The sequence below is a fragment of the Mesoplodon bidens genome, assembly GCF_964165515.1.
Source record: "Mesoplodon bidens genome assembly, chromosome: 17".
Lineage (NCBI taxonomy): Eukaryota > Metazoa > Chordata > Mammalia > Artiodactyla > Ziphiidae > Mesoplodon > Mesoplodon bidens.
In genome coordinates this window covers 32,534,313-32,547,475 of record NC_138174.1, presented here as the reverse complement: position 1 = coordinate 32,547,475, position 13,163 = coordinate 32,534,313, and the positions used below count along the sequence as shown (strand labels likewise).

The 13,163-nt window shown below is 33.3% G+C and overlaps 1 protein-coding gene across 1 annotated transcript in view; it reads left to right on the top strand.

Moving 5' to 3' along the window:
- Positions 1-13,163, top strand: part of DIAPH3 (diaphanous related formin 3) — a 538,397-nt gene that overhangs the window by 251,523 nt on the left and 273,711 nt on the right. The window contains exons 18-19 of the mRNA XM_081214488.1: positions 3,196-3,291; positions 10,361-10,455. Of these exons, the coding sequence (XP_081070614.1) occupies positions 3,196-3,291; positions 10,361-10,455 (191 nt within the window). The remainder of the gene's footprint in view (positions 1-3,195; positions 3,292-10,360; positions 10,456-13,163) is intronic.

The window sequence follows — 13,163 nt, the reverse complement described above, 5'->3', positions numbered from 1 at the left end:
TGCCCTTCAAGTTCTTGCAGAACCTGAAACACTATCCTCCGTTACCTGTGTCCTTCCTTCCCGCACCCTAAACCTTTCCCACCTGGCTAACTTCTTTTTTTTTCAATTTTTTTCAATTTTTTTCAATTTTTTTTTCAATTTTTTGCTTTATAACAAATTTAATCAGTTATACATATACATATGTTTCCATATCCCCTCCCTTTTGCGTCTCCCTCCCACCCTCCCTATCCCACCCCTCCAGGCGGTCACAAAGCACCGAGCTGATCTCCCTGTGCTATGCAGCTGCTTCCCACTAGCTATCTACCTTACGTTTGGTAGTGTATATATGTCCATGCCGCTCTTTCACTTTGTCACAGCTTACCCTTCCCCCTCCCCATATCCTCAAGTCCATTCTCTAGTAGGTCTGTGTCTTTATTCCTGTCTTACCCCTATGTTCTTCATGACATTTTTTTTTCTTAAATTCCATATATATGTGTTAGCATACAGTATTTGTCTTTCTCTTTCTGACTTACTTCACTCTGTATGACAGACTCTAGGTCTATCCACCTCATTACAAATAGCTCAATTTCATTTCTTTTTATGGCTGAGTAATATTCCGTTGTATATATGTGCCACATCTTCTTTATCCATTCATCCGATGATGGACACTTAGGTTGTTTCCATCTCTGGGCTATTGTAAATAGGGCTGCTATGAACATTTTGGTACATGTCTCTTTTTGAATTATGGTTTTCTCAGGGTATATGCCCAGTAGTGGGATTGCTGGGTCATATGGTAGTTCTATTTGTAGTTTTTTAAGGAACCTCCATACCGTTCTCCATAGTGGCTGTACCAATTCACATTCCCACCAGCAGTGCAAGAGGGTTCCCTTTTTTCCACACCCCCTCCAGCATTTATTGTTTCTAGATTTTTTGATGATGGCCATTCTGACTGGTGTGAGATGATATCTCATTGTAGTTTTGATTTGTATTTCTCTAATGAGTAAAGATGTTGAGCATCCTTTCATGTGTTTGTTGGCAGTCTGTATATCTTCTGTGGAGAAATGTCTATTTAGGTCTTCTGCCCATTTTTGGATTGGGTTGTTTGTTTTTTTGTTATTGAGCTGCATGAGCTGCTTATAAATTTTGGAGATTAATCCTTTGTCAGTTGCTTCATTTTCAAATATTTTCTCCCATTCTGAGGGTTGTCTTTTGGTCTTGTTTATGGTTTCCTTTGCTGTGCAAAAGCTTTTAAGTTTCATTAGGTCCCATGTGTTTATTTTTGTCTTTATTTCCATTTCTCTAGGAGGTGGGTCAAAAAGGATCTTGCTGTGATTTATGTCATAGAGTGTTCTGCCACCTGGCTAACTTCTTTTCGCTTTCTAGCTTATGCTTAGATATCATTCATTCCATGAAGACTGTCTCTGGCAAGTATGGGTTAATTTTCTTTAATATCCTGTGGTTCTTACCCAAACAGTGAAGATATATCTATGTACTGTAACTGCCATTTACTTTGCAGTCCTCTCGATTGGTCCTTAAATTCTTTGAGGCCAAGACATCTCCGTTTTGTCTAACATGGTCTTTTTTAGTTGGTGCTTAATATATACTTCTTACTTGAATGAAAGAATAAATAAGTAAAGTGAATGATTATAAAACATATATGCAAAATTCAGCAGTTTCTGTGTTCCAGCAGTAACTAGTTGCATAGTATAGTGGGGAAATTTAGAATTAATCAGTACCCCCTAGGAGTATAATAGGAGTGTAATAGACATACTTAGGATACCTAACACTAACAATAAATATACAGGATGCCTATGCAGAGTGCTGTGTTAAGTTGAAAAGTTATAGACACATGTCATGTTCATGATTAGGAAGTTTAGAAATTGTCAACATATCAAATTTGCCTGAATCTGTTTACAAATGCCTTGCAATTCAAATACAGTTCAAGTGGATTTTATTTTTGCAATTGTGGAGTTACTCTAAGGTTCCTGTGGAAAAATAAATGAGAAAAGTGAAGCAAGTTTAGAAAAGGAAGAAAAGTAATTTGAACAGCCAATTATATAGTAAGATATATCATAAATCCTATAGTGCTTAAGACAAAATGATAATAGCACAAGAGTAGTACATGGAACAAAGGATCAGAATTAGAAGTCCAGGAAAACACATAGAATAAAAGTGTAATATAAAATCAGTTGAGAAAGATGGTTGATTATTCATAAAATTATAGAGATAATTAGTTAATAAATATTTTGAAAAGTATAAAATTTGATCCCTATTTCACACTATGTACCTAAACAAGTAATTATAATGCTTTTCTGATATACAAAGAATTTAATTATAATATGCTATCTTGTATATGAAGACTGTTTTCAAGGTTATTCTTCCTCAACATTAGTGATTTATTTGTACGTATCTAACTAAACAGTTTGATCCGTTGTTCTTTGTTATCAAGATCCTAATTTTGTAAAGATGACTTACTTTCATCAGAAGTGCTGTCAACGTATGCAACTGAGAGGAGAGGAAAGATGACAGGATCACTTTATTGGTTACAGCTGTTAATCTTGACTGTCATGTGCTGTGCTATAATCACAGTTCATATATTGTTGTTTAGCATGATGTATTTATTCTCTTATTTTTAAGCAAAGACAGAGAGGTTAAATGCATTTGCTGAGTTTTAAAAGCTCAGATAAAGTAGGTTGATTATGAAAATTTGAATATTTTTCAAAAACTTGGAAAACAAATTGTAAACATTCTACTCTTTGAGTTTTATATGAGCTGTCTTTTTAAATGAACAAGGTATATCAAACGTAAAACAGCTGGGTGTTTGTCTTTGTTTGGCACTCTTAAAGCTAACTCCTTAACCTATCCTAAGTGTAATACATTTACTTTTATAATTGTGTACTGTACATTGTTCAAATGAGCTAACTGTACTTATTCTGCACCTGATAGCATTGGTTTCCATAGTGCACATCAGCTTTGTTTTTGTTTTTGCTGTTTAGACCTCTAAATATTTACTCTTAGTAGTTTTTCTAGGGAAAGAGCCGCCACCCCCTATCTGAAATAGTTTACGTCTTGGGATATCTATTATTCTATTATTTTTATAACTGATTTAAACAGTTTATGTCTTTTTTTAGATTCTTTTATGACAGAGTTCATATCCTGTCTTTTGGCAATTGAGTGCCTACCACTGTTAACATGGATCTCTCCTTGGTTTTACAGAGAGAAGAGAAGAGGAAGATTTTGAAGCGAGGAAAGCTATTAAGAAAAGAATTAAAGAACTTAAATTTCTAGATTCTAAAGTTGCCCAGAACCTTTGTAAGTATCAGATTTCAATACAATTAAATTAGTGAAACACACCACTGAACACACTGGTTCCTTTAAATTATTTCATTTTCTTTTTGACTTGCTTTTCATTTTATGTTAATTTTATTATTATCATTTATAATAAATTCAAAGATAATTTTCCTTTCCTTTAGGTAAATTATGAGTTAAATTCTTCAAAAGATTAATGCATATTAGAAGATAAAACTAAGAAAGGGAAATATATTTCCCGTAACTGAAAAGAGACCTACTGTTTAAAGTCTTTCTTTTAAGTATAACAGTAAAGAATTATGGAATTTAGGTGATGACATAATATTTTGAAAAATATTGGCAGTGAATTATTTCTTCTATACCGCTGACTCTCTATTATTTGTGATACCTGATCACACACAAAGGAGGTTGAAATGTTAACAGAAATAAGGATGATGATTAAAATGAATTCTGTTGTCCCATCTGAGCAGTTCAAAGCCTTTCCTCAAAAGTACTGACTGGGAATATTTTAGATTTAATTATTGTTAGAGGAGCTAAATTCTTAGTATTGTTTTCCTGACTGTATTATTGTGGGAGAAGAGGTCAAATAGTTTTGCCTCTGACTGATTTCTAACTGCATCTTAAATGCATCAAAGATAGTTCTATTTGGAACTGAGATAGTATGATCTGGATATATTACTTTTCTGATGCTATAAGAGGGATAAAATGTGGAGAGTCTAGAGGCATGAGGAGCTAACATGGCTTTCAGTCTGCTTTTCAGTTATTACATTCCTCAAGTGAGCTTTTTGAAAGTATTGGGACAAAACAATTCTTGATGAGAGGATAAAGATCCATGCTATTGATTAAAGAAGGAGTTAAGTTAGTGTACAGAGAAGGCAGAGTTGAAATTCCTTTTGTGAAAGGTTTGGAACCCTCTTGCTTTGCAACTCATTATGGCAGAGGGCCATCTCTTTTCTGCAGTGTAAGCCTGACAGAATCCCCATGGGTAGTGTGCAGACATTAATGCTATTGGCCAATACACAGTTTTCTATTTCTGGGCACATACCTGCCCCTTTCAAGTTAGGTGGTACCATGTGACTTGCTTGGGCCAATGAAAATATCAGTGGGGATGAGGTAACTTTTGTGTGGAAGCATTAATTGCTGATGGGAGCAGCACCAGTGCTCTCTGCCCCGCACCCAGAGTAGTGTTCATCATCCTGATATGAGGATGATAAGTAAAAGAACCTGTCTTCCTGGTGTGTGATGGACATGTAGTCTGAATTAGAAATATGTTTTGCAGGGGAGGTTACATCAGTGAAATTTTGGGGTTTGTTATGTGATACAGATATTTCAGGGAATTTCCCTCTTAAAGGAACATTGTCTCTGTTAAAAGCATTAGTAACTTAGATAATGTCAGAAAGTTCTATACTCTGTGATTTGAAAGATAATTTTTGTCTTTAAAAATGTTTATGACCTGCTTTACAAATTGTCATGTTAGGTAGGTGTCCTAAAGAAATATCGTTTTGAGTATAATTCTTTTTAGATGGGTTAGCCATGATAAGATAGCCTAAATAGCCATCTCAAAGTTGAATAATTGACTTGTTGAATAGGGGTCTACTTACATATTACACACATGTGCTAAATGGGATTTCAAATTTAATTGTAATAGCTGATGTGCTAGTTCTGTATTTGGCTCTTTAACCTTTACTACAGTCTCATCATGTAGGTAGTAGTACTGACATTGTAAGTAGGGTATCTGGTGGGTGTAGCAGTTCAGTGACTTGAAAAAGATTGCTGATTTTGAAAATGGCCAGTAGGTATAGGGCATATTTATTCCTGTTTAGAGATAACAAAATTATAGTATCATAAAGAAGGATATTGTCTGGGTTGCTGTAGCTAGGGCATATGTATCCATTCATTTAATTGTTATACATGTTTTAAAGTATAAGATCAAAAGGTCAGAATTCATACCAGGTCATTATATTATGAGGTAATGCATCTCAGCTTATTCTTACCCTCTCTGATTGTAGCAAGTGTTATGATTTAAGCTTTAAGAAGTTTAGCAGCCTATAATCTTTGCTGTAATTATAGTCTGATTCACAGCTGGTTTTTGTCTAGGAAATTCAGAGTCTTCTGAGATACTGAATTCTGAGAAGAGTCTTGTGATGGTGACAAGACTCTATCATATCACTTAGAAATCTAAGATACTTTCTCTTAGATTTCCCTTAACTGAAATATTTCACAGAGTTTTGAGGAAAGGATCTAAAATCCACAGATTTATTTACCTATTTATTTAAAGGTGGGTTGGGATCCCTATATTTTGAGTTTGTAAAGGTTTTGGCAGACTCTGGGCTCAGTGTAAAAGATAGAATTCTAGCCATTCTAGGATCAAGAGATGGCTCAGGAGTTTTACAAGGTTCATATGCTTTACCAGATTTTTTGGAGTGGGTAGTAGTAGAGCTATAAAGGGAGGAACCCTGAAACCTAGGAATTAATGTAAAGGTTTAAATATTTATAAGTTCCCTTGCAGAAAACATGTGTGACTGGTTCCAAAATCTGCACACTTTACACTCCTTCACTGCATTCAAAGCTTCCCACTGGGATCAATATAATCCCATTTTGAAGGATAAAATGCATGTTAGTACAGAGATTCAGTTTAATGGATATTTTTTAAGCTTTAAATGAGTATCTCATTATTCTCAATAACTTAAAAAAAATTTTTTAAAGGTCTATGCTTGTTTTCTGATTTGTGTTATGCATTAGGCCATTTTCAACTCTTCTGTAGTTTATTTGCCCTTAGTTATAGCAAATGTTTTCCCTAAAACTTATTCATAAACTATAAAAAAAACATAGTTCAATCTTTATAAATATATCTGTTTAATATATATGTTAATTATGGAATAATACCTGAAAGTAGTGGATGAATTACAAATATAGAAGAAAGTTAAGGAATAAGTTACATCTGTCTGCAAAGTAGATTTTTCTATTCACATTTAATTTTTTCTTTCATGTATTATTGTATGTTGTTAAACATGTATTATTAATTATACATTATGTTATTTATGTTTATATAATTACATAATTGTATAAGTGAGATCATATAGTTGTTTTATTTGCAAAGTTAGGGGATCCCCAAGACTACCTTCACTTCTGACACCAGTTGCAAATTTTGGGGGTCCCCAAGACCACTCTGAAGTTTGATAATTTGTTAGAAGGACTCACAGAATTGACTGAAAGCTGTTTTACTCATGGTTATAGTTTATTATAGCAAAAGGGTACAGATTAAAATTGTCAAAGGGAAGAGGCATGTGGGGCAGAGTCCAGGAGAGTTGTAAGCATAAAGTTTGTAGTTGTCCTCTCCCAGTGGAGCCATGGACAGTAGTAGCTTCTCCCAGCAACGATGTGTGACAGTTCTCACAGATTATTGCCAATAGAGATGCTCACCCTAGCCTTGGTGTTCAGAGTTTTTACTGGGTCTTGATTATAGCTGAACCCCCATATGATGGCCTTAGTTCCCAGCCCCTCCACAGTTCAAGCTAATATTGTATGACCCAAAGCCCCCACCATAAATCACATTATTAGCATAGACTGTCTGGTGTGGTCCAGTGAATGCCCCCAGTAAACAAAGACACTCTGATCACACAGGGCATTCCAAGGGCTTACAGAGTACCTCATATGAGCCAGACCTTACTTGGGTAAACTTGATCCTTTACCACACAGTATGTCACCTTTTTCCAAAACTTAACCCTTTACCACACAGTATGTCACCTTTTTCCACCAGATTCGTTTTGTTTTCATATCACTCATTTAAATTTGTTTTAAATGTATTGTTATGACATATTATACATACGAGAGAATATATAAAATGCATGATATATAAATCAAACATTCATACCTAAAGAAATGGAACATTACTAATACTTAGGGACTTATATATGACCCTCTCTAATCTTATCCCCCTTCCTGTGAGAAGTAACCTTATCCTGAATCTTGAGTTAAATATTCCCTTCCTTTTTTCTCTACAGTTTTACCAACCACATACATGTTCCTAAACAATAAGTTGTTGGTTTTGACTAATATTGAATATTACATGTATAAAATCATACCATGTTAATGCATCTAGCTGTAGTGTATTCATTTTCATTGCAGTTTAGTGTGTATAGCATTCTTTGAATATTATACTTTATTTCATTCGACCTCTGGGTTGTTTCCTACTTTTGGTGATACTAAGGGTGTGGCATACTATAGTTCTCAGGCTAAATGTCGTCCATTGCCTGTTTTTTTAAACAGGTTTTATTGGAACTTAGCCAGGGCCGTCTTTTACATATTATCTATGGCTGCTTTTGGGCTGCAATAGCAGAGTTGAGTAGTTGTGACAGACTGTATAGCTCACAAAACCTAAAATATTTACCATGTAGCCATTTACAGAAAAAGTTTGGCTTTTCTCTAAGTATACCTCTACCCTAAGTATATACCTATTCTGCATTCGTACCAATTTTCTCTTCCAGTATCAAAGCTTGAGTGATCCCACTGTACAAACTCTCCCATGCTTGGTGTTTTACAAGAAGCTAATGTAGCTTTAAAGAAAAAATTCTGTTTAGGGCTTGTGGAGCCTCCTTGTTCTGATGATTTGTCTCTCTCTAAAATTCTGGAAAATGACATTTTCTCTTTAAATATGCTTCTTCCCTGGTGTGTGTGTGTGTGTGTGTGTGTGTGCATGCGTGTGTGTATGTGCATGTGTTCCTTTTGGAACTCCAAGAAGACATTTTTAGGTGTCCTTATTCATCTTCTGTGTCTCTTAACCTAGAACTTTTCCATCTCTTTGTCTTTGTGTTTTGGGTAGCTTCTCTGCCTATGTCACCAATTTTCTCTTTATCTGATGTCTAATCCATGTGACTTTTCCATTTCAGTAGCTAAATATATATATTTTTATTTTTAAAGTTTTTTTCTCCCTCAAATCTTTGTTTCTCTTTAATAATGTTCTTCTCTTTCCTGTCCAGTGTTTCAAACTTTTCTTTCATTTCTTTAAGTAGTTATTTCATTTTCTCCAGGATTTCTATTTTCCTTTCTTTCACTACAGCTCAGAAATAGATTTAAGGTTAAGATAGAAAATAACTTTTTAAAAATATTTCAAGGTTCTCTGTCCACTTTGCCATGCTGCCTGAAATACAAAACTATAATCTCTTTCTCTCAATTACTATATTATGCCTTGGTATAATTCTTTCCTTTTAATCTTTCTATTTAACATTATAACCTTTTTTTATGTTTTGTTATTGTGTCCATGGTTAGGTTTCTTGAGTAGAATTTACTGTCTCTCAAAGGGAATTTTAAGGATTCTGATTAATCTTACTATCTTTCTAAGTTTGCAATACAGGTACTATCTTAACAATTTGCCTTCTCTATTTGCTTACTTCTGATGTTTAGCATATTATATATTATAGTTTTGTAACTTTTTTCTTATTCCTTTGAGGTTTCATACATTTTTCTCATTTTCCTATTTGGACCTCATTGTATTGTAAATGAAGTGGGAGAAAGCCCTCTGAATTTTGAGGCAGGTTCATCCCCCCAATTTCCTTGCTTTTTAATTGTTTAAAGCACTTTTAATTGTTTTAGTGTTTTCTTTTTATTTTGTCAGATATCAATCTTTTCATGTTTTTCACTGATTTTTATGATTAAGAAGTTCTTCTCTAACCATAAATGAGCTAATTTGCCATGCTAAATTTCTTTTAGTATTCCTATTTGTTAATATTTATATTTAATCCTACAATCATATGCAGCTTGTTTTATACATGATGTACAGATTTAGATTTTATTCCCTCTCTATCAATTATTCATTGATTATCTCTTTGAGATCATATTACTATTATATATGATCATAAATATTATATTTTTGTGCTTTCTAATGTCTATAATGGGGTTATCCTTTTATAATTCCACTAATCTCTATCTTTTACAATATCATTTAGCTCCTTTGTTCCATCTTATTCTTGGGATATTGAGGATTATACACATTTATAATTTCTAGCACTATTATCCCACATTTATGACTGTGTGAGTTCAAAATGTGTGAATGAAGCTGATGATAAGAACACAGATGGTGCTCTCGTTGTTCGTCTGTAGTTGATCCATGGTATCCTCAGGAATACAGCCTTACTCCAAGAAAGACCATGTTTTCTCTATTTATGTAAAATAGTGTTTTTATATGAAAATAGCTACAAATAAAATGATATGTTTGGTATATAAAACAAAGTAGTAGTTAGTGGTAGCAAGGTCTGAGTGTGTTCAAGAAGTGACATCTGTTACTGGACAGAAGAAACAATAATACTAGTAGAATAAGGGGGGAAACAGTAAAAGCATTAAATCTAATGCTATGAAAATATTCTTATATACTTTTGAGATCACTGTGTTTTAACATAAGATGTATGAGGTATAAAAATGTAAATAATGTTGAAATTCTCAGTAATAACATATTAACCCATCTAGTCCATTTGGACAGTTTTCCATTGAAATTTGTGTTCTAATATTGCATATTTAAGCTTTAGTTACATAAAAAAGGTATTTCTCTGGCATATTGTCTACAATATTTCTGAACAGTGAAGTGCTATTATAACTTGGAAAAGTGTTAATGCACTGCTTAGCAGTTTTCTTAAAAAAATTTTTTTTTCTGAACTATTTAATAAGGCCAGAAGATATTATGCAGGCTAATAACACACGAGTAGATAAATATTACATGTACATATTGAGGTTTTATGGTTCCTTTCATTACAATGTGATATCTCTATAGTGTTCTAAACATATTTCAGTTTTCTAAAATCACATCAAAATTGGCACCATTCCTATGTTAAGCTAATAACTAAGCATTAAAAATCAACCTCACAACCAGCATAATAATATAGGACTGTTGTTTAAACACTAGTTCTAAAACTGGAGAAGGGTATAAAATGTGCTAATGAAAGTTTACCCCCCAGTAATTATATTAAATAATTAAAATCTCTCACTTTATGAATTATTTTTGATTTTATATATAGAACTACATCTCAAATTATTTTCTTACCTTCTTCACTATGAACCTTTTTTTTCCTCTTCCTCTTAGCAATCTTCCTGAGTTCTTTTCGGGTGCCATATGAGGAAATCAAAATGATGATATTGGAAGTGGATGAAACACGGTTGTCAGAGTCTATGATTCAGGTAAACAAACAGGCAGAGAGCTTAAATTCCAATATTTCATTGCAAGCTTCTCATTAAATAGAAATCTGTAAGTGAAGCAAAATTCTTAAACTAAATCATTCAACTGGAAAATCATTGCTGCATAATTAGTTTGAGCATAACTTCTGCATTGCCAGGAGATAAAGCTCTGCATCTTCTCTTAACTGCAAACTAAATATAATGCTATCAAGTGATTACATTTCAATTATTTCAAATGACTGTTTTTGAAAGGCAAATTGTTTACTTTTACATGTATGTTTATGTTTTTTTTACAGTTAAGACTAGTAATATGCTAATTTAAATTTATTTGTAGCATCCTTATAGGATGTGTTTTTCTTGGGCTTATATGTTTTATAAAAGTATATTATTGTTTGGTATAGAAGACTGAGGGAATTTTCTCTTTATTTAGAGTTACCTTGATTAACAACCCTTACTTGAGTCTTTTGTGTTCCCATGAATTCTAGAAATTTGTTTCCATGGTATTCTGAATCATTCAGAAGGCTGGAAGATTTTAAAAATATTTTCTACTCACAGGATTATTTAACGAATGCTAGTATGGTTTCAGAATTACTTGCTGAATTCTATACATAAGGTACAGCAATGCATGTCTTGACAGAATTTAAAGTTGGAGAAGTAGACCACAAATCATACAGTGAGAGAACAATATCTTCAGTTTGCTATCTTTTATTCTTATTAGTTAGTGTTAACAACTGATTAAAAATATTCTAGTTGTTTAAATCCATTGTTAACAACTGATTAAAAATATTCTAGATGTTTTAATCCATCAGTAAGTGGTGTCGTTGGAAGTTCTTGGTTTTGTCTGTCCTATATTCTAAGTGTGGTCGTAATATATAATCCCATCAGTGATTTGTGCTGAGTCTCAGACTCAAACTACCTAATTCAACAAACCTTTTTCAAGCATTTTTTTTCTCTTTACTACATTTTATCTTTATTCCTGTTGATCGTGAATGTGCTTTGTTCTTGAGAGTAGATTTCCAAGTCCCTTCAATAAAATATTTCTACTTAATGCATATGTATTTTTTACAATGTATTTGTTAAATATTTACAGAGTAGCTTTTAAGTTGATTATATGAATATTTTGGATGATCATGTGACTTTTGTTGTTTGAGATGGAAAAAAGTTTGCATTTTAAAATTCATGTCCTAAGAACATTCAGTTCCATATAATTTATTAATATATTAGTTTTCTATTACTGCTTTAACAATTTACCACAAATCTAGTGGCTTACTATAAAACAAATGTATTACATTTTTGTAGAACAGAAGTCTGGTGTGGGCCTTACTGTGCCAAAGTCCAGGTGTCAGCAGACTTGCATTCCTTTCCATAGGCTTCAGAGAAGAGTTCATTTCTTTGTCTTTTCCAGCTCCTCGTGGTTGCCCGCATTCCTTGGCTGGTGGATGCCTCCCTTTAATTTCCAAGCCAGCAATGTTGCAGCTCTCTGTTCCTGTCTTATATAGTCACATCTTCCTCTTACTCTGTTATTCTCTCCCTCTTCCACTTTTAATGACCTTTATGATTACATTGGGCACATTGGATAATCCAGGATAATCTCTCTAGTTTAGGGTCAGCTGATAGCAACTTTAATTCCATCCCAAACCCTAATTCCCTTTGTCATGTAACCTAATATTTCACAGGTTCTGGGGATTAGGTGTGAACCTCTTAGTGGGATTGGGGCATTATTCTAGTTACCACAATTGCTAAATATAAAACCAATCTTATGAATTTAAAATGCAAAAATTTAGTTTGGACATATGTAAAGTCTTCAAATATTCATTAACAATAAGAATTTTATGCTATTTGAAGTCTTGTTTTTAATTTTAAAAATACTTTCTAATTGTAAAGTGAAGAACTTGCCTGTTTTGAACAGGGCATGGAAAAAGCACTACTTTCTAATAATCATTATCTTGGTAAGCTTTGTTCATTGTCATGATCTTATTATGGCATATCTAGTTATTTATTGATATATAACAAGATGTCAGTATTGATGTCATCTTTGCATGTTATTTTTCCACCTCATTGTTACCCATTTACCTTTGCCCCATCAGTCTTTAATTAATTAATTAATTAATTAATTAATTTAGCCCGTATTTCATAGTGCTCACCATGTGCAGGGCATGGTGTTAGGCTCAATCGGACATAGACTTTACTTTTCTGGAGTGGCGGGGGAGATGGCATTCATATATAAGTATAATACAGGATAAACATGGCTGTGTTGAGATTGTTTTAGAACTAGATAATGTGCTAAGTGTGCGTATCTGTGTGTAAGTGTCCTTAAAGGTTGAATATGGCATGTATGTAGAAAAGAGCAGAGGGATCGTGTGAGGGAAAAGCTGGGTGTGTGGGAGCAACTGAAGAATTTAGTTCGATAGGAGCTTAGGATGGGAAATATGATAAAGGGAGAGACAAAGGAAGGTCGGGCCTGTACTCTTCTTACAAATCACAATAGTTTCATTACTTTAGAAAGCAAAAATAATGAAGTGAAAAATTAATGAATTTGTGATGAAAGATTAAAACTTAAGTATATATTAACTAAAAATACTTAAGGGGATATGATGATTATCTGAAAGGATGCTGAAAAAATTCAGAAGCCCAATGTAATAAATAGATCAGATGTCAACTAGAATGTTTAAAAGAAAATATTAATAACCAGGTGTTTTGGTCTCAGGCAG